The following is a 22,442-nucleotide window of genomic DNA, read 5'->3' as shown; positions in this document are numbered from 1 at the left end:
CACTTAGAGCCCTCCAACATACCCTGGTCTTTGCAGCAACTGATAGAACTTGCCAACTCTCATATACTGAATCATATCAAAGCATTTTCCTCTTGTCCTCCCCTGGAAATTGGTGGCCAGTTGTGATGAAGAGAAGTGACCCCTTGGCTGAGATTAGTGGACACTCTTAGGAATCTCTTTGCTTTTCTACAAGGATGCACACTGACTGAGCAGGCTGAGGTAGGATCCTCACACTGAGTAAAACCAAGTTTTAGGATAGATGGCATCAGTCCACTTTTGGGGACCATCACCTTCTAAAGCAAGTTATCGAACTCCCTGTTAGACTCTGGATGATATCTTCCTCACATGGGTTGTTGGGAGGATTTGATGAGTCAAATGAGTTGTTCATCCAGTCCTCAGTATAGTATCTCAGCCACAAAAAGAATTCAGTAGACAAAAGCTATTCCAAGTGTTAAAATAGCCCTCACTTCCAAGCACTTGGGAGGCAGAGGCAGGCAGATCTCTGTGAGCTAGAATCCAGCCTGATCTACAGAGCTAGTTCCAGGACAGGCTCCAAAGCAATAAAGTGAAACCCTGTCTCAAAAAACAAAACAAAAGATAGCCCTCACTCTATAGTTCCTCTTTCCAGGGTTTCAGTTATCAATCAATGGGAAATAGTAAATGGAAGCATTAAAGATGTAAAAATGTTAAGTGGATATTTTCAGAAATCATCCCTAAACCTCTGACAGTGGAACCAGGATGTATCCCTGGTGTACAAAAAGACTTTGGGAGCACATTCCCCATGGAGGGATACTCCCTTAACCTAGAGGCAGGAGGGAGGGCCTAGTCCCTACTCCAAATGACTTGACAGATTTAGATGATCCCTCTAGGAAGGCGTCAACCAACATGTGGAGTTGGGGAGGGCATGGGAGGGTGGAAGAGAGAGAGAGGGAACTGGGATGGATATATAAAATAAGAGAAAGGAAGAAAGAAAGGAAGAAGGAAGGAAGGAAGGAAGGAAGAAGGAAGGAAGGAAGGAAGAAAAAAAGAAAGAAAGAAAGAAAGAAAGAAAGAAAGAAAGAAAGAAAGAAAGGGCCCCTAAGGTTTTAACTAGATACTGTTCTCAGTAGTACAATGAAATCCCACATAGGACCCAAGTCATCCTTTTGTCCAGGGTATCCACTCTGTATATACTACCCACCAGTTAGTCACTTAGTTGCCTTTCTGGTTATCAGATCCACTGTTACATTGTGGCAATGCTTATGCTTAAGTATTTTATTTGATGACCCCAAAACACAAGAATAGTAATGTTGGCAGTTCAGTTTTTCCCAAAGAAACGCCATTTAAAGCTTCCTTTAAGTGAATAGGTAAACATTTGTGGCAGGTATGTCTGTTTGGAGGGAAATATAGTATATGCCACTGTATGTGGTTTCTGGCATATCCCATGTGGATAAGGGGTGAAGTGGGGCCTCAGAGTTAGTACAGAACCCACCAGATGCCAAATTCTCAACACAAAGGAGACTTATTACCCCAGAGGGACAACTGGGGTGGGGGTGGGGATGCCTCTAGTTCAGGCAAAGACAAACAGCAGATGTGTTCTGCAGCAGTGTTTTTAAGGTAAAAAAAAAAAAAAAAAGGAGAGTCTGTGCTGGGTGAGTTAAGTCCTGATCGGACAAGTTAGCCAGTGTAGGAAAACAATGAATTTTGATTGTTGGGCCTTGGTGTTTTGATAGCTGGACCTTGGTGTTCAGTCTCAGGAATGAGTCGGTGGTCAAATAAAGGAATAGACCTTAAGGCTATCTTTAGGAATATAATCTAAAGGGTTAGCAAGGGAAAGAGAAGGGGAGAGGGAAAAACTAGCCAGTGCCGTGTTGGCCATGCTTGAGCCTGTTAGAGAGCCCTTCCAGGGCTTCTGTTCAATGTTTCCAGTTCACATAATGGAGATACTTCGACCTGAAGAAGCTTGCTGGCATGCCAGCTTCTATGCTGCTATGCGGATGACAGAGACCCCAGGGGTATCAGTCTTGACATGAAAGATGAAAATCCATACCCACAGCGGGTAGTCAGTTGTATAGGTGCACCTTCACCTTCATGTGACCTTCATGAGAGCAAGTCATTAAATTCCGAGAAGGCTTTCCCCCCACCCCCCAAAAAAGGGAGTTGACCTCTTTAACAAGGGCGGAAAAAAGATTTTTTAATTTGTTTATTCTGGGAGGGGGCAGAGAGCTTATGAATTGACACTGTGCAATTGCACTATCACAGTTACTCTAAGCAACAACATGATATCTGCGATCAATTGGTTCATTTTCTTAATTAAGTCCACTGTGGTCTGGGCTGCTGCTGGAGGCCATGTGGATGTCCGTGATCTGTGCTGCCTGTATTGCCACCAGAGACCAGGTTCTGTGACCTGAGCTGCTGCCAGAAACCAGTGGAAGTTCATGATTCATACTGCCACGGGCTGCTAAGGGCAAAGATGCTCTCTTTGCAGTGCTATCGATGACAACAGACTCATAACTGAGAGCAAGAGACATTGAAGGCTCCTGGGATAGCCCCCGCCGGAAGAAATAGTCCACACAGGAAGCTATTGAAGAGAGTCCTTAAAAAGTTGTGATGAAGATGCTGAAATGTAGCTCTTGACAATTGTTGGTTTGTTTGTTGGCTAGCAAGATAGCCCAGCAGATAAAAGCTCTTATCATGCACATCTGACAGCTTACATTTAGTCCCCAGAGCCCATGGCAGAAAAAAGAGAAGCAAATCCTAAATGTTGTCCCCTGACCTCCACACATGCACTGTGGCATGTACACACGTGTTCATACCTCACAACACACACACACACACACACACACACACACACACACACTGTGGCATGCATGCCTGTGCTTTCATACCTCACATCATACACACACATGCAAACACACACAATATTAAATAATAACATTAAGCATTTTTAAAGAGAAAGAGACCCCCTTGTTTCTGCTGGCTATGTGACAGTGGCTGGGAGGCTTATATATCTCTCTTGGGCTCACTTCCTAAGTCCTAGGAAAATCCAGGGTTGACTTTCCTGTAGCACAGGGTGGCTTTTCCAGAGGGATAGTACATAATGGATAGCCGGAACAATGACTGTTCCTGGGAGGAGTAGACTCCTATTATACACATACAGGTGCCACTTCAGAGTGTGGCCCTCTCCCAGCTGCTGTTTTACACTACAGTCCTCTGCCCCCAAAAGGGAAGCCCAGTGGCCATGATGGAAGCAGCTGAGACTCCCATTTTCTGTGCTCTGGAGCTACAGATATCCATCACCCCAGCTATGGGCACTGCTCTGGGTTGTGGAGAATAGTGAGTGACGAGTGACGTCACAGCTCAAATGGTGTTCTCAAGTACAAACAAAACCAGGAGTGTTCAGCTGGGGTGGCGGGGGGGGGGGGGGAGGGGGGAGTGTTCTAATAGAACCCAGCAACTGATACATCAGAGCCATTTATGGCATTAATTGTAACTAATTGAAATTCATATGCTCTTACCTCTGAAAATGAAAAGCGGGGTGAAAGTAAAGTAAAAAACAAAAACAAAAACAAAACCACCCTAATGGCTTGAAATGCATCAATTACTTTCATCTGTAGCTAAATACAGTTTACTGCCTTATTAAAAGCGAGTTTGTAGGAAGAACGAACATTAAAATTCCAGTGCACGAGTCACCAACGATAGAACCTTTGTTATAGCGAAAACATTCCTCCCTTTGTGTTTGGCAGGGAAAATGAGGCAGGTCAGACTGGGGTCAGAGAAACCTTATGCTCTGATTTATAAAAAGCGTAAAGAATATTGTCTATTTGTAAGCATGGTATACCTTGTGAAGAAGTGGGATTTTTTTTATAATATTCTATGATTTTTTAATACTTTCATTAACTAGCAGTTTCTTGATTTCATCCAGATAAAATTCCAGTTAGAGTATTTTGAATCCTGGATCTGCATCCATTTACAAGTGCAGCACAGGGCTATGGGATGTGAAACATACCCACAGTGAATGCCCTGGGCCCATCCACGGGCTGCTATGTGACTTTGACCTCTCTGCTCTGCTTTCTGGGGGAAACGAAATAACAATAAAACCTATCTTCCAGGCCTGTCTGGGGATGAAGAGGTCACATAGAATGACCATATGTCTCTTTTGAAGTAGATGAAGAAAATTGAAGTCTTTGTTAAAACAGAGCAGAATAGAGCCAGAGGATGCTGTGCTTGGTGAGCTAACTGATATGATGTGAGCTTGACTCCCAGAACCTAAGCAGGGTTGAAGCAAAGAACCAACTCCAACCACACAGCTGTCCTCTGACTTCCACAGGCATGCCGTGACATATACATACCCTCACATCTCACACACACACAATAATAATAATAATAATAATAATAAATACAACTTTAAGCAGTAAAACTCAGGAGACTGAGGCAGGCAGATTACAAGTTCAAGGTCGGCCCAGGCTACAAAGCAAGACCTTGTCTCAAAAATTGAAACAAATAACAATAAAAAAAACAAGCCATTTCATGCTTGGGAACTCAAGGAGTTCATGGTCATCCTTGGCTACATAGCCTGGAAAAAGTCCTTGTTCAACCCACATACACAAATCTTTTTTTTTTTTCTTGAGTTCTTGAGCCCCAAATTTGCAGCCAGACCTCCCGGCCATAGTGTCCTTCCTTACTTCTTCAGCTGCAGTCTCTCCCAGAATCCCCCTTTGCCTATGATGCCAGGGAGGTCCCAGGATCTGAGCTAGAGGAATTAAAGTTTCTTCTGGACTCTCTTGGAATGATTTCTTAGAAAGGTTGTTCCATTACCTTTGTGGTAAATGCCTGACTGGGGGGGGGGGGAAGCACTGTATTTTATTCCTAATAATAGATTAACTTAGCTTTCCCTTCCTCTAAAGACATCTGACCCTCAAATATGAGGGAATTCTCAGACCCTTGACACCAGAACAGTAAGCAGGAGCCAGGATAACAAAACTGACACCATCTCCTTCCATGAACATGTGTCACAGGGTCCCCTGCCTGGTCACACTGCTGCAGCTGTTGTTCTCAGGTGTGATGGATGGGTGTGGTCCTGTCACAGTTGCTGGTGTGTTCACTCCTGCCTTACAGAGAGTACCAGATGCAAGGAAGATGCAAGGCAGTCACTGTTCCCAGAAATTCTTCTCTTAAATGCCAGGTTCCTCCCCCCACTGCCTGGAGTGAGGGACAGAGAGTTCACCTCAGTCTTGGCTTTTGTCACCCTGCCCCTTCCTCTCCCCCTTGGTGGTCAATGCTATAGCCCCACCCCCTGTCCCCTGGGAAGCTGTTTCAAAGACAGCTACCACTGAGCAGGAGAGTGGCTTGCTATCGCTTCTTGCCCAAGGTCACCTTTGGGGCAGTTCCCTGGGACCATGCCTTCCTTCTCAGGTCTATAGTCTTAGTGAGGGGTGAAATGGCATCTTTGGAAACTGCTGCAGTTGTATTCCAAAGCTTTTATTATAGATTCACCCACAATTCCCAGTCAGCCACTGTCTCTTGCCATTTGAAGGTGGGATAGCTCGTCCTTCATCTGCTGCTTGTTGGATCAAGTATGGGAGCTGGTCCTTTCTTGTCTGGAAAGCACACCATGACAAGGATACTTTAGCATAAAACTGGCCTCAGTTGCCTACTTATCATGGTGGCCTCGCACACATACAGATTCCAAAGCAGTACCTGGTATTTTTGTTACATTCAGGAAGCTCTCCCTCCAAAGACTCAGAATTGTAAATTTCTGAGTCCTGGAATTGCATTGGTGAAATTCACCTTGGACCAAAGCCTCTGCCTTGTCAGGAAGATGCTACAGCAATGGCACGTGGACCTTACATAAGCAGTGTCCTCCTCACCCCCTCCGTACAGGGCCAAGGTGTTCTGTGCCAGGGGGCTCCCATCCATGTCCTTTGTCTGGCAAAGGTAGGTAGGCAGCTGTTACCAAAGCCTAGAATGTTCTGCACCTTCCTGCTTCTTACTCACATACCTCCTGAAATACACTGAGCCACCACCTTTCTTCCCTGGCTTTTGCAATCTTCCTTTCCTTTCTTTCCTGTGGATTAGGGACAATCTGTGTCTTAGGCTCTCATTGTACTGCTACCTCTCTGTCCCTCTTATGCTCTCTTCATTTCATTTTTGACTTGATTAACGCTTGTGATGTGATAATTACACAATGGATAAGCTCCATCTCAAATGTCAGGAAGCCCTAAGATCTGAAATCTGAAACAAAGTCAGCGCCATACTCTAAAGACCCTAAGAGCACCATGAACTCTCACGGCTCCTTTAGATACCTGTGTTTTATCTGCCCGACGACAGACTTTCTCTAAATAGCACAGTAAACAAGGGATTTCTTGCTTCCCTGCATTGCGATGGCACCTACATGCAGGAGTGTCATTTGACACCGTCAGTTGTAGTTACATACAACTTTGGTTACACTGAAGATTATATAGGATTTTGGGAACTACGCTGGAAGCCTAAAATCAGACTTAATATTGTTAAGGTGAATATGATTGCATTTCATAACCCACCTAGGGACTAAGTACTTCTTACAGTGCCAACTGAGTGAAGTTTGCACTGGGGAATTAGGAATGGCCCCTCGAGGACAAGCACTAAACTGTCAAACTCCCCAAGATATAAAACTGAAAATGCATTTGAAAACAATCTGCACTGGAAGAAAAAAATATAAGGAAAGGGCATGCAAGAACAGCAATTTCCTATTGGAAATAAACACCCAGGGAAAGGTGTTCCGTGGTGCAGGCACGTGGCCACTGCGGCCGTGGCCCAAGGTGGTCAGGCTACCTCTCAAGCTGATATCAGAACTTGACTGCAGCATCCACATCATGCTGACTTTGCAGACGCAAGGGTTAGGTAGTAATGGAGGCTTGCACCAAGGTTTCAGAAGCTGCTGAGAACAGACAGTGTGTGCCTGGGATAGATTTCTGGCAAGGAGGCCCCAAGAGGCCATAAAGTGAAACTGTGGCATGAAACTTATGTTTCTGTGGAAACTCTAGGTTTCAGGTACCAGGAACATGGAATTTTCACCAAGAAAGCTGTAGCGATCAAGTAAAGATGGCCCAAGAGAGATATTATTTATGTTAAAGGTAGCAGAGCCGTATGTCAACCCAGGACTACCCAAGCCTATTGGAGCCCACCATAAGCCCTAGGGCTGGGTATTTACCTTGCTGCATTTTTGCCAATGGTCAGGGCTTTCCTTGCTGTCCTCTTGTCCCTTGCTTTTAGAATGGGAATGCCTACTCTACTCTGTCCCATTGTAGACTTTAATTATATGACTCTACTTTATTATTATTATTATTCTGTAGGGGCTCAAACATAAGAAAGTGTCTTAAATCTCAGAAGTGACCTTAGACTTTGAAGATGAGGGTGACTTTTGGGAGTTGAACTGAATGCATTTTGCATTATGGGATGGACATGAGCCTATGGAGACCCATGGTAGAATGATGTGGTTAGGTTATGAAACTGTCCTTGTGGGCTAGTGTGTTCCAGCACTTGGTCCCCAGCTAGTGGAGTTATTTTGGAAGATTATGGGACCTTTAGGAAATGGTGGCCTCACTTGAGAAAGTGAATCACTTCTAGAATACCTGAGTTACAAGCCATCGCAGATTTCAGCCTATGTTCTCTCTATCTTCATTCACTGACATGAGCAAATCTCCTCGTATGCCACTGTGAATGCTGTCATTCCTTCTCTACATGAAACCAAAGCAGAATGGCTCCTTCCCCCCCCCCTTAAATTGGCTCTTTTTGAGTGATTTCTGTGGCAACAAGAAGAGTAATTGGGGAGTGGAGGAAGACTTGAGTGAATGTGTAAGGAGGGGATGAAGTCCCGAGTGGATGTTTGCTGTTGACATGGCCACAGTCGTGACAAGGACACCAGTCCCTCAGACCCATGGGGACTGGCAAAGCTTTCCTCCTGGTGAAGTTCAGAGGAAATTGACAAAGCTTTCCTCTAGTCCAATACCAGTGTTTATCAACTGCTGACCTGTGTGAGAAACTTGACACTACTCCCCTACACTGAGCACTGAGAGCAGCTTGCTCCTCTGCTGTACAGAATCAGCCCTCAGGGTTATTGTATAGTAGGTACTGCTGTGGCAAGGTGAGCAGAGCCCACTAATCTGATCCCAGCTTCTCTGTACAGGTATCTCCCTCCCTCTCTCCCCCTCCCTCTATCCTCCTTCCCTTTATCCCTCCCTCCCTCCCCCACCTCTCTCTGCTTTCTTAAATCCCTCACTACCTGAGACAGGTCAAGTCCCAGCCTCATGCATCATGGAGACAATGATAAAGTATGTAAAAGTGTGCCAGCTTTGTACCTGGCATGTTGGAGTCACAAGATAAACAAATTGCATCTGAAACGTCTTTGCAAAGTAAAAGTGAGAAACTGTGGTGAAAGAACTCCCAATGTCAGGAAAATGGTGGGAAGGAAAATCTCCCACAGAATAAATATTTCAAAGGCAACAGATTGGACTGGTGAAGACAGCAGACTGTTCGCATGTCTCTTCTTCGTGGGATGCTGTGCTGCAGTCTGCACTATAGTCTGATTTATTTCCAAACAAATTCTAATTCGATTCTAATATGCTTTATGAGTAATGAGAAAATGCAATCAGATGAAAAGTAATTGAATGAATACTTTTAGATGAAACGGTAAGCAGCCATTTAATGTGACCATTGCAGTCCATGCCCCTCCCCTCCCCTCCGCTCCCTATGTTGTCAGAATGTATTTCCCTGCTCTTGTGGCTTTAGGTGTGGCTTTGGGCTGTGGAAAGCTGTGGATGTTATAGAAGCGGGGGCTTGAAGTGTACTTAAGTAGTTGTGTTCTTACATTTTATCATAAATAGATTATGTGTTCAAGGAAGACAAAACACATGTTGGGCAAACGCATACCCCACCACAATGAGGAACCACATCAGTAAATTCCAGCTGGCCACAGGTGTGTGCTAGTGCACAGTATGCTTGTTTAAGCTGTTTGGCACTGACTTTGGAGTGGCTTGTTACTCAGCATTGCTGCAATAGCTGCCTGTTAGGAAACTAAAGTCTCGTCTCTACTAGGGACTGTTAGTTCAAGCTAAAGAAAGCTGTTACAGTCTGGGTCCTGTTTCTGCCAAATGGTCCATAGGCTAAAGGCTTGGTTACCACCCTGTGGCTCTGTTGGGAGATGGCGTGAGTCATTAGAAATGGCATCTTATGGAAGAAAGTTAGCTCATTAGAGTAACGCCCTTCAAGGGGAAACTTGACTTCCCCCCCCTTTCCCTATCTCTTCTGTCTCAGAACCACCATAAGGGGAACAGACTCCCTCAGACACACACAGACACACACACACACACACACACACCATGATGTTCTGCCCAACCACAGTTCAAAAGACAACAGAATCAAGTTCCATGACCAAAGCTGACTGTGTAGCAAAATAAGCTGATGTTTCTCATGTTGTTTTGTCCCAATTAAAAACAGTTCATAGGTTAGACTTTCAGTAGGATTATCTGAAGAATTAGCGGTCTTCTAAAACATTGTTTTTAAGTTGGAAAACAGCATCAAAGTTATTGACAGCCCATAGGGAGCACTCGTTAGAGTCCAGTTTGCCACATATCTGGCAGAACTTTCCTTCTTCCCTGTTCACAGTGAAATTGCTCCCTGCTAGCTAGCATGGCAGTGAGTGGGAAACACCAAACTGTGGACTGTGGGGGTCTATGGGACATACGCACTTAAGTTTCCTCAGCTGAAAATGAGCGTGCTTTGGGATGTCTATTTAGAAAAAGTAGGAGGACTCCAACCCCTGACAGTTCTAGGTTCACACCTTGTCTCCTGGAAGTCTGATTTTTGGTTATGCTGGACAGCCACATTTGCTGTTCTGCAACAGGCAGGAGCTTCAGGATTTGAAACAAAATGTTGGTCTGTCAGCCAAGGAACTGTTGATCTGAGAAGTTGCTCCCCAGAACCCAGTAAGAAGCCTTCTGACCAAGGTGAGTGAATATAGCGCACGCGCGCACGCACACACATACACACACACACACACACACACACACACACACACACACAACTCTCCCTCCCCCTCCCTTTCTCTCTCTTTCTCTCTGTCTCTGCTAGCTTTGTATCCCATGGAAGAGGAGCAGGCACACAGAGGTATTTTCTAGATGTGGGCTCCCCCAGAGAGACTATCCTTGGAGCTCATCTGTTTCCTAAATAAGCTGTCTTTTTTAACTTTTGGACTGAAAGCAAGTTTCGATGGTGTCCTTTGCCATACAGAAGCTTTTCAGTTCCACGAGGTCCCATGTATTAATGTTCTCAGTGTCTGTGATTTTGGCGTTCTGTTCAGAAAGTCTTTGCCTGTGCCCCTCTCAGGTTCAGTGCATCTGGTTTTATGCTGAGGCCCTTGATCCATTTGGAGCTGAGTTTTGTACAAGGTGATAAGTATGAATCTATTTGTGTCCTTCTATATGCAGCCATCCGGTTTGACTGACACTATTTGTAGAAGATGCTGTATTTTTTCCAGTGTGTATTTCTGGCTTCTTTATGAAAAATCAGGTAAACAAAGAAGCAGCATACAGAATTTGAAAAGATTTTTTTTTACGAGCTACACATCTGATAGTGGGTTATTATCCAAAATATATAAATTAAAAGAAACTAGACATCATGAAAGCAAATAACCCAATTTAAAAAACAAACAAAAAAAACTGGCTAGAACTCTAAACAGAATTCTTTTTATTATTATTATTTTATTTAATTTTATATAACAAAGTCCAATTAAATGAAAACAAACATTTATACACAATATTTGGGAATTTGGGCGTCATTCTTTCCAAACTACTTCCTGCTGGTAAGGGGCGCTGTCATGGGGGATTCGAAGAAGATTCAGATATCCTGGCTGTAGTCTGTAGGGCTGTTTTGTCCAGCTGTCTAAACAGAATTCTTAAAAGAGGAAATTCAAATGGGTGAGAAACACTTAAAGAAATGTTCAATATCCTTAGTCATCAGGGAAATGCAAATCAAAATTACTTTATGTCATCTTACATGAGTTAGAATGGCCAAGATCAATAAAACAAATGACAGCTCATGCTGACAAGGATGTGTAGTAGGTGAACACTCATCCATTGCTGGTGGGAGTGCAAACTTGTACAGCCACTATGGAAATCAGTGTGATAGTTCCTCAGGAAGATGGGAATTGATCTACTTCAGGATCCAGCTGTATCACTATTGGACAGATACCTCATACTACTACACAGACACTTGCTCATCCATGCTCATTGCTGCTCTATTCATAATAGCTAGAAATTAGAAACAAAACATTACTAGATGAATGGATGAAGGAAATGTGATACATTTCACAGTGGAATATTATTATTCAACCATTAAAAAAACGAAATCCTGAAATTCACAGGTAAATGGATGGGACTAGTTAAAAATCATCCTGAGTGAGGTAACCCAAACCCAGAAAGACAAATATGGCATCTATTCACTTATTTGTAGATGTTAACTGTTAAGTTATTGTTAAACAAGCTAAAATCCATATACCCACAGATGATTATGTACAGAATAAGAGACTGGGGGAGGGACGGATCTCCCTAGATAGTTATGGATGGACAAGGGCAGGGTAGGGTACTGGAAAGGGAAGATCAGATGGGGAGAGGGAGTAGGGTCCAAATGAAGGAATACAAGGAGGGACTTCTAAAATTAAGAGCCATTTGAGGAGTCATGTGGAAGCCTAATATAATAGAAACCACCTAAAATTTATTCATATGTGAATGCAGTCTAAATGAAATCATCAAATAATGGTGGAGACAGAGCCCCAACTGTACAATTACCAAACAAAGCTTCCAGTACTGGAAATGGGTTACATCTAATTAAGTTGTTGGCCAAAGACCCCCAAACAAGAGAGATCATTGCCAAGGCTATTGGTTGCACTCTTCAAACTGAAGACAACACTGACATGACTCATTGAAGTCACGCTGGTGCCTGTATAAAGCCTTTACCCCGTTCATGATACTGGACTGTACTCTCCATGCTATCAAAGGAGAAAAGTAAACACCAGCTGCAAACTTTTAAGACTACAGTGGTGATCTTCATGCAAGATATTCTGGTTCAATAGTGGTGCAAACTTGTGGGAGTAACCAACCAATATCTGATTTTATTTAGGGCCCATTTAATGACATGGAACCTATACCCAATACTCTTGGATTACCAAGATCCTGCTGGGTGAGGAACCTAGGGAAAAACCAAATACTATTGTTCTGCTAAAGGAACATAGCAATAAAATGACTACTAGTGGCAATCTTCTGTACTCATACATCAATCCCTTGCTCGGCCATCATCAGAGAACCACAGCCAGACGATATACAGAGAGTGAGAGTCCTTGGCATACTCAGCCATAAAAGGAATGTCTCCATTGAGTTCCTCCCCTCAGGGATCTGGGAAACTCTGCAGAAGAGGAAGTGGAAAAGGTATGAGAGCCACAGGGGATGCAGGATAACAAGGAAACAAGTCTTTCTAAACACAAAGGACCAGTGCACATATGAACTCACGGAGACTGAGGCAGCATGCACGGGGCTTGCGCAGGTCTATACCAGGGTCATAGAGCTGAAAGGAGAAGTAGACACATGTCCCATCCCTAACCCAGAATCTATCTCCAATTAATGGCTACTTGCAAATGAAAAATTAGTTTTCTTCAAGGGAGTCTCACAGAGGAAACAAACCACACTTTAGGGCAGGTCTCATGCCCATCAATATAGATGGCTAGTACAGAATGAGCTCAGTGGCATCTTTGAAAGCTCTTAATCTCATAACATAAAAAAAACTTACAGGTCCTTAGACTATATATTATGGCTTCCAGTTTTATTTTTATGGGATACCTGAGGGTGCAAATGTGTATGTCTCTGTCTATGTGTGTCTCAAGCTATTTTTGGCTCTTCTTCATTGATTGGTGTTTTTTTTCTGTACTATTTTGATTTGTTTGCTTTTATTTTATTATTATTCTTTAGTTGACTGGTTGATATCTGATAAGAGACAGAAAGGATGTGGATGGAAGGAGAGATGAGGAGGATCTCAGAGGAGATAGGGGAAATGAGAAACCATAATCAGGGTATATTGTATGAAAAAAAATCTGTTATCAATAAAAGGAAAGAAAAATGAAAGCAAGTTTTGCATAATTTATTTAACCAAGTTAGATAAATGCACTTGTTTTGCCTCGTGAAATTTCTTTCCATACCATTGTATGAATCAGAAAACACAAAAAAACCAGAGACTCAATGAGTGTCGACTTTATGGTGAAATTCTCAGCAGATCTGAGAAAAACACATCTATGGGCATTTATTTCTTCTTTGTAAAAGAGGTTTAAAAAGAATAATAATAATAAAAAAATACCAATTCAATGTCAAAAACTGTAGAAACCACACTCAGTTTATAGGGCCACTGTTAGTAAAACTGGCAAAATAATAACATTTGTAATTATTCCCGTAGCATTTTTGAGAAATGTAAATAAGTAGGATTGACTGCATCTCTGAGAATGTTCTCTTATACAGGGAATTCTTTCAAGCTTATTTTATGATTTTATATTTGCTGAGCAAAATAATACCCTTCTCTCCCCCTAGCTAGGTCTTGACACATTCAATTCTAAAACCAGTAATTTGAATCTTTATAAAATTACACATTGAAAGCAGAATGTTGCAACTATTAGTTCTCAAAAAATGAGGGGAAATACCTTGAAATCAACCCAGGTCAACATTTACATATTCAAACTCTCTGTCACATCCATATGTGAACGTGGCTTTTGCCGGTGTCCTTTCTTGACTCATGAGGAAGTTGTATGCATGGCAGACTTCAGCAATTTTGTTTCTTTAATAAGTGTAGCAAATAGGGAACAAAAACAAGATAAAAGGTTTTATTCTAGACCATTTCCTCCAGCATAATTTCAACTTTCAAATTATAGGAACAGAAATGAATGTCCTACTTCTGTGTTAGAAGTACTTGACTACTTTGTGGGATGTTTTGTGCCAATTCTTTACTAAATTATCTTGGTCGCCGTTGCTAGGTAACACCACTGGCTTCCTGCAGCTGAAAAATGAAAGGGTTAGAGGGAGCAATTCGGCATTATTAGCATTTGACTAATAAGTTGGTTTTTTTTTTTTAATTGTATGTCTTAGCATTTCCCTCTCTTTCTAGGGAAGGTCATTGTCTATGGGAATACAATTGACGCTTACACAACAGTGGAGACACTCTTATACATTGGCCTGAAGGGGAACTGCATCTACTTTGTGCATCCCCCAGATGATTCAAACATAACCTGTATCAACAACTATGCGATAGAGAATGCTGTGGAAGATGCAATCAGAGCAGCCGGAGTGACTGTCTATCAGGACTCACTGTTGGCTCAGTGGAATGATGGCCAGGACCCAGATCCCATCCATAGTGCCTGCTTCACCACTCCCACAAAACCTTTCAGACTGGAGTGTTCAGTAAGTCCATCCCCGTGAACCACACTCACCGGCCACCTTGGGAGAGGGCTAACCTCCCAGGGATTAGGGACTCTGAAAGATGTCAGCAGAAAATTTATGGTCATAGACTTGGAGTATGTTTTCAAACTCTTTGGCAGGGGTGGGGTTCACCCAGAAGCAAGAAGCTTCTACCAACATGGTGACTTAAAACAGTTTATTATCACTACTAATTACTCCCAATTGAAGGTTTGTCTGACCCAACTAGGCAGTTCACAGGAGATTTATTGCATGTCTAAATTAAGACCGTAGACAGAGCTGGAATCATTTAGAAGGCACATTTACTTTTCTGGCTATAGATGCTGGATCAGCTTCCGCTGAGACTGTAGCTGTTTCTTGAGCCTGGGCTTTGTTAAAACACAGTGATAGTTCTGAGAGCAAATGGAACAGAAACTAGAGTGTCTTAGACCAGGCCTCGCTAACCAGTCAGTATCTCTACTACCACATTGTTTGCCTGCAGACAAGTCGTTCTGCCCACTGCACATCAAAAGGGAGGGAATTAACCTCACTGAGTGAAGGCCATCCCCAAAGGGCTAAAGTGCCAGGTGCTGGAAAGGTATCGTCTCTATTCTGCTCTCTTACAGCACACTCCAGCAGGGATACAGTAGGAACCTAGGCCCATGGGCAACCCCAGACTTGAAGTCGCAGCAGCCCTGCTCATGGGTTTACAGGTCTGACACAAGAGACTCCACTGACCAGGGAGGAAGCTGCTGCAGCTGAGCCTGACACTGACCAGCCCAGGGCTCATGCACTCTACAGGCATGGACCCCTCATTACCTGAGATAACCTGGTGGGAACTGCAAGCAAGGGTTTTCATGTGCAAGATGCCCTCTTTCTTTCTTTGTTCCTGAAGCCACTGCCACTGCCCAGCCAGGTTTTGGTCACGGCTGTATCCTTTCCCTGGAGCAGATGTTCTGAGCAAGAGCTTGCATAGCTCTCTGGGCTTGGTCTCCTTTTGACCATTATGTGACCTAAGATCCCAGCTCAGATAGCTCCATCCCTTCATGGAGGGAGTGTCCTGAACATGGTGAGGCCTGAGGTCTTTAGAAACTGTCGTATCTGTTATTTACTGCATTCACATATTCGCTCCACAGATATTAATGGGAAACTAAATGGATCCCAGACTTTATCTTGTTGCTTCAGGATCTAGCAGTGAGAAAGAAACTTACATTGTCTCCACTTACATATTGTGCTTATCTCAGATGAGGGCAATTGAGAATGTTTCAACCTCAAATTTCTACCCCCAACCATGATCCTAGAAGATTGTAAGGTCTTCCTGGGGAACCTCAGGAGATAGGCTTAATTTTGTTAGTGTGTTTTAGCATTATTTTGGAAGATGATGGTTTATCATTTTGTTACCATTGTGGAGGTTAGATACTTGAGATCCACTCACCTTGTGAAATGATTAAGGTGATGCTCATTCCTTCTGTGTTTATCTTAAAAGGCTGGTGTGAGGTTGATGTTACTTCTTTGAATATTGAAAAATTAGCTGGTGAAACTATCTGGGGATGGAACATACAGCATAGGAAAGGTTTTGATAACAAATTCAATTTCTCGACCAGATATAAGGGTACTTGGATTTTCTATTTCTTTTATGTCAATTTTGACAGATTATATTGTTTAAGTAATTTATTTGTTTCATCTAAATTGATCAAAATTGGTGGCATTAGGCTAGGGAGGTGACTCAATTAGTAAAGTATTTTCCATGTAACCAGAAAGGCCTGAGTTTGGATCCCAGCACACATGTAAACGGCTAAGTATGGTGTTACATGCCTGTCATCACAGTGCTGGGTTCGTGGAGATGGGTAGATCCAGACAGTCATGGAAGTCAAGTTGACCACCTCCAGATTCAGCAAGAGACCCTGCCTCAAAAAATAAAATGTCACTATTTCCTTGATGGCAGCCATTGTTGCTGCAGTGAGATATCATCTCAAAGCAGTTTTACTTTGCATTTCTTTGTTGCCTAAAAATGTTGAACACATTTTCAAGTATTTATTGGTATTTTCTATTTCTTCTTTTGGGAGCTGCCTTTACAGATTATCATCACGTTCCTGTCACTCTTTCTATACCAGAAACTTCCGTTAGCCACATTTAGCTTTTTAAGTCTTTGAGCTAGTAGAGTTCTTTTGCTTTCCATCTCCACACTCCCCAAATCATCACCCATGGGATGACTAATGTTTTACCCAGGTAGATGTCTCCAAGTGTACTGAGACTGTAAAAACCAACCACACCACTGAAATCAGTATAGACTGGACCCATCCTTATACCTTCAAGACCTTGTGGTTTTTAATCAGCCTGATGGAGGCACACCGCTGTGGGCAGTACACCTCTGGGTGTTGGGAGTCCTCAGCCTCTGCAACAGTGAATGCCAGATAGAGCTATCAATCTGCAGTTGATTTCACCTGTTCTTGGCCACTGAGTGTGGGGTTCTCTTCTGAGCACTTCCCAGTCTGAGAAAAGCCTCCTGCCATCCTCTAGTCAGGGTCTATCCGTCCTGCTCTCCACAGCTGCCTCTCTGAGCCTTCCCTCACCCAGTGACTGTGGCAGCACAATTGAGGCTCCATGAAGATAGAATCCACCACAGCCTAATTCATACTATGTTATGAAGTGGGACTTAATTCTACTAACTGGCACACGTCCCAGAGAAATCATTGTCTTCTAAAAACAGTGACCGGGTTTGAGGCTGTGGTGGCTGTGGGCCTTTCCTGAGACTAGGACCATTGTTCATCTTCCATCTGGCTTCTCTTCCATCTCCCCATGACAGGGAAATGTGGCCCAAGGATACATTATGGTTACTGCTCTGCATCCAATTTTGTTGTTATTGTTGTTTTTCTGCCTTTTGCAGGTACATTTCCACTTCCTTTGTGGATTTCCAAGGCCTTCCGTTCTTCAGAATAGAGACTTATTATTATTATTATTATTCTGATTCTGCGTCACCAGCCACCTTATCTGGAAGTCTCCCACCTCATTTGTTTCTGACACTGATGAATTGTGTTCCGTGCCCATTCCTCTGTGCCTCACTCTGCCTCTCTGTCTCCCTCAGCCTGAAGTGGAGATCTGTCAATTTTATTGATGTTTTTTCCAAGATAAAAATCAAAGCTTTCTTCTCAATAAAGACAGTAGTCTACGGGTTTTTTTCTCTATGAATCTTCTGTTTGTATTGGATCTGCTCCGTCCTTCTCTTTTCTGGTTTTGTAAGGAAGACTCTTAAGTCATTGACAGCATTTTTGTAAGCCCTAAATTTCCCTCAATGTTTTAACTCTCAAAATTTGAACATGTTTAATATTTTACTAGAGCTTTGTCAAAATATTGTCTGCTTCCTTATGATTCTTCATTGACCCTGGATTATGTATCATTTGGTTTCCATATATTTCAGGGTTTCCTACACACCGTATTTTTTTATTCATTTCCAAATCAATACTGTTTGTTATTACCCAATCTTTTAAGAATTATTGGAATGTTTTGTGTCTAAGTATGTGTAGAATTTTGTCTACATAAGGAATAATTGTTCAGAACTATTAAACACAATATTTATATAAATAATAATTAGTTCCGTGTGGTTGATATTGCTGCTGGATTCTTTTTACTGATATTTCACCAATGCTTTGGGTCTAAATACAGTAATTGCTGGGAGCAATATACTAAAATTAATCGTTATCTTAGAACTTTCTAATTTTCTCTTTAACTATACTAAACTTTCTTTTCCTTTATTTGTTCTGCTGGTAAGCCCATGAGCAGTTACAATTTTGATATCTGCTTTGTGTGTTGTGGCCCTAAACTATGGAATATACTGCTGTATCTCTTGATAGTATTCCTTATCTTCAGCTCCCTTATTTATATTAATGTGGCCATTCTATCTTTTTTTTTATTTATTACTAGCATTGTATGTTTTCAGATCGCTTAACTTTGTTTTATATCTAAAGAATGTCTTTTGTAAGCATCACTAAAAATATTACATAAGTATCTTATGACTGCCTAACAAATATAGCAGCCAAAAACATTGATTTGTGGGCTCGGTGTTAGCTCTCAGCTCCTAGAGGCCTTCTTAATTCTTAACCACATGACCCCTTTCTTTATAAGACTCAGTATGGAGAATCGCCCTCCTGTCAAATTTACCACATTTTGAATCTTCTACAAGAAAAACTTAGAGGGTCACTTGATTAGGTCAGACTCACTGAGGGTGATCTCTCTTTCTGAAAGTCAACTATGCCAAATAATACCACTACATCAGAGTCATAGCCCATCCTAGTACTCAGAGAGCTAGGTGGGAACCTTAGTGACTATCTTAGTTAGCATTCTCTCTATCACATGCTTTTATCCTTTCTGTCTCCGTGTTTTAATTAAAATCATTAGACCATTAGTATTTAATGCAATTACTAATGTAGTTAGATTAGGCCTGCCATTTTGTTTTCTGTCTGCTATTCACCCCCATGTTTCCTGTACTTTTCTGCCTTATCTGTTTCCTCTTGGGTTATTCTTTTTGAATATTCTAATTCAAATGGCCTTTAAACTACACCTTATTCAGTTTTTTTTAATGATTTACCTATGGATGTATAAATAGTCTTTCACCTCAATACAGTTAGTATTGCATTTTATAAAATATTTTTAAAAAGCTTGCAGCAATACAGATCCTTCTTCCTACACACTAGACATCCATTTTGTTACACTCATTCTATATATTATACCTATGAACATTGAAAATAAAACAAGACCATGTTAGAATTTTTATTTTAAACAAATGTTTATATACTTGCATGTCTTAATTAGGGTTTCTATTGCTGTGAAGAGACACTGTGATCACAGCAACTCTAATAAAGGAAAACATTTCATTGAGTAGCTCAGAGTTCACAGGTTCAGTCCATTATCATCATGGTGGAACATGGCAGTATGCAAGCAGGCATGTGCTAGAGAGGTAGCTGAGTTTTACATATTTTGCAGGCATCAGGAAGTGGTCTGTTTTGCTGAGCAAAGCTTGAGCATATATGAGACCTCAAAGCCCACCTCCACAGTGACACTCTTTCTCCAACAAGGCCAAGCTTACTCCAGCAAGGGCACATCTCCTAATAGTATTACTACCTTTGGGGGCCATTTTTCTTTCAAATCACAATGCATATAGCTAGGCACACGTGTGTGTTCATGTATGTGAGTGAGTGTGTGCTGATGGTGGAGGTGTGTGTGTGTGTGTGTGTGTGTGTGTGTGTGTGTGTGTGTGTGCTGATGGAGAGAGAGAGTCTTAAATAACTTTGTCTGGCCTTCATTTCTCTGAGTAGCTGAGAATGACCTTGAACTCCTGATCCTTATGCTTCCACCTCTTAAAGTGCTAGGATTACAGGTGTGAGCATCAATCCTTGGTTTACACAGTACTGAGGAATAAGCCTAGGGCTCTTTATATTCAAGACAAGTGCTCTACCAACTGAGTTATATCCCCCACTGCCAGCCTCATGTATGTAGAAACGTAATTTAGGTATACCCAGACATTTTTTTCTCATTTTTGTGTCTCCTTTCTTTCTGAAAATACAGGTCTCCTTTCACTTAAACAACTTCTGTTAGTGCTTTGTGTACAGCCTGTCTGATGGAAGGAAATACATAAAGTTTTTTCTCTATTTGAAAAACATGTTTACTTTGATTTCTTTCTTGAGGAATGTTTTTACTGGATATAGAATTTGGGGCTCACAGGTCCCTCATCAACTTTGAACCTGTTTCTTGCAATGTTTCAATATTGTTGCATTTTGATTGAAAGCTATTCTGCATTGAAGATATTGCTCCCCTTTAGACATAATGCATTGTTTCCTTTGTATGGCTTCAGGAGTTTCTCTTTGTCTTTGATGTCCAAAGTTTGATGCAGATGACTTGTGCTTATTGTGTTTTAATTGTTTCATCCTACCTGTGGTTCACCAAGTTTCTTGTGTCTATAAATCCATGTCTTTCACTAAATTTTAGCAAATTCTTGGCCATTACCTGGCCCCATTCTTCTGTCAGGCCTTAATTAGATCCCCAATTATATATTGTATTTCCTGAAACTTTAAAGTCATACTAACTTGTTTTTATAGAATTTTCTCTTTGTTCTTATAACCAGAAAAATCTGTTGATATTACTTCAAAATTTACCAACTCTTTCCTTTATTAGACCACAAAATGCCTATAACCCATCCTCTTTTAAAAGCTTCCAAATATGGGAAATTAGTCCCATGCTGATCATTACTTCAGTGTTTTATGGTAATACACAATCTCCCCAACTTTAGTAGTTAGGACCCTATGTAGCAGTCCTTCTAGTTTGCCTGGAGTTTGGAAGACCCAGTCTCAAGTTATTGTGCCACTATTTCAGAAGTAGAAGTTCCTCAAAAATGGTGAAAAGAACAAACCAACAGTAGACATGGTAACACCAGACCTGGGGGTAATACTCATACTCTAGGGAGGTAGAGTCAAGTGGACCACTGGTGCTCACTGACTAACTGGCCTAGCACACTCAGTTCTAGATCAGTCAAAGAGACTGTCTCAAAATGGTGAATGTCTACTAGTAGATAACTTCAGAGGCTGCTCTCTGACCTCCACACACATGCACAGACATGCAAACACACACACACACACACACACACACACACACACACACACACACACACACACTAAATGAATACAGATTTGAAAACAAACAAATAGAAATTGGTGTTTTACCCTACATCAAAGGGTTACCTATTCCTGTCCTGTAGCCACGCCTCTTGGGTTCCTGGCAGTTGTGCCAATCTAAACCCCAGCTAGTAGCTCTCAAGAAAGTCTTCCTTGTTTATTGATATCCATCTGCTCAATTTCATAGTAACCTCCATATTTATTTTTTTCAACAAGAGATCCCTGTGGCCTTGACAAGTATCTAGAGGAAAGTATCTCTTGAAGAATGCAAATGAATGAGGCTTATCAAACCTCTGCTAGATTTGCTGGTTAATTTCTCAGTGCAGAGTTACTGCTGTAAAAATTCAACAGCAGCCAAAGTTGTGAATACTCTAGAACAGTGTGGGTAACAGCACACAGTGTTGATAAACTTAGGGCTAAAAAATAAAATTGTTACAAGCAGTTTTCCCACCAGGCTGGTCCCAGAGACATGCCAGCCCCAAATAACACACAGAGACACAGTATTAGATATAAATCTGTTGACCAGTTACTAGTGTTTCTTATTGGCTAGCTCTGTCTTATAATATTAATCCATTTCTATTAATCTAAGTGTTTCCACGTGGTCTTATCTTACAGGAGAGAGGGTCTGGACCACTTCTCTCATGTCCTGCATCTTGACTTTCTACTACATCTCCCAGAATCCTCCTTGTCTCCTAGTCCCGCCTATCTTGCTTTCTTATTGGCCAATAGTGCTTTATTCATTAATCAATAAGCAAAACATATTTACAGAATGACATCTTCCATTATAAAGTAAAATATTAATCTTTGTTAAATGTGTTACTTAACAACTAATAAAATTTAGAAAAAGAAACTGTCTTAGTTAGGGTTTCTGTTGCTGTGAAGAGACACCATGATCACAGCAACTCTTATAAAGGAAAATATTTAATTGTGGCTTGCTTAGAGTTTCAGAGGTTTAGGCTTTATCATCATGAGGAGCATGTCAGCGTGCAGGCAGACATGGCTACATCTTGATCAGAAGGAAAAAGGAAATTAACTGAAACACTGGGAAGTATCTTGAGCAAAAGGAAACCTCAAAGCCTACCCCCACAGTGATACTTGTCCTCCAACAAGGACACACTTACTCTAACAAAGCCACACCTCCTAATAGTGCCACTCCATATGAGCTTATGGGGCCAGTTACATTTAAATTACCACAGAAACTAAGAGGTAGAAGGACTTTTGTGGAGAATTTTCTAAAATGTCAAAGAATCAAGAGGTGAAGGACAGTATTTTTATGTATAATTTGAATTTGTCACATACCTTTCTCTACATTTTTTTTTTGAGACAGGGTTTC

The 22,442-nt window shown here is 41.7% G+C and overlaps 1 protein-coding gene across 1 annotated transcript in view; it reads left to right on the top strand.

The window, feature by feature from the left end:
• The window catches only part of Cfap61 (cilia and flagella associated protein 61), a 266,015-nt gene that overhangs the window by 182,510 nt on the left and 61,063 nt on the right, over positions 1-22,442 (top strand). Inside the window, exon 21 of the mRNA XM_051183146.1 lies at positions 14,158-14,450. Coding sequence (XP_051039103.1) covers positions 14,158-14,450 — 293 coding nt within the window. The remainder of the gene's footprint in view (positions 1-14,157; positions 14,451-22,442) is intronic.

The sequence above is a fragment of the Phodopus roborovskii genome, unplaced genomic scaffold (assembly GCF_943737965.1).
Source record: "Phodopus roborovskii unplaced genomic scaffold, PHOROB, whole genome shotgun sequence".
NCBI lineage: Eukaryota > Metazoa > Chordata > Mammalia > Rodentia > Cricetidae > Phodopus > Phodopus roborovskii.
This window is presented reverse-complemented; position numbering and strand designations above follow the sequence as displayed.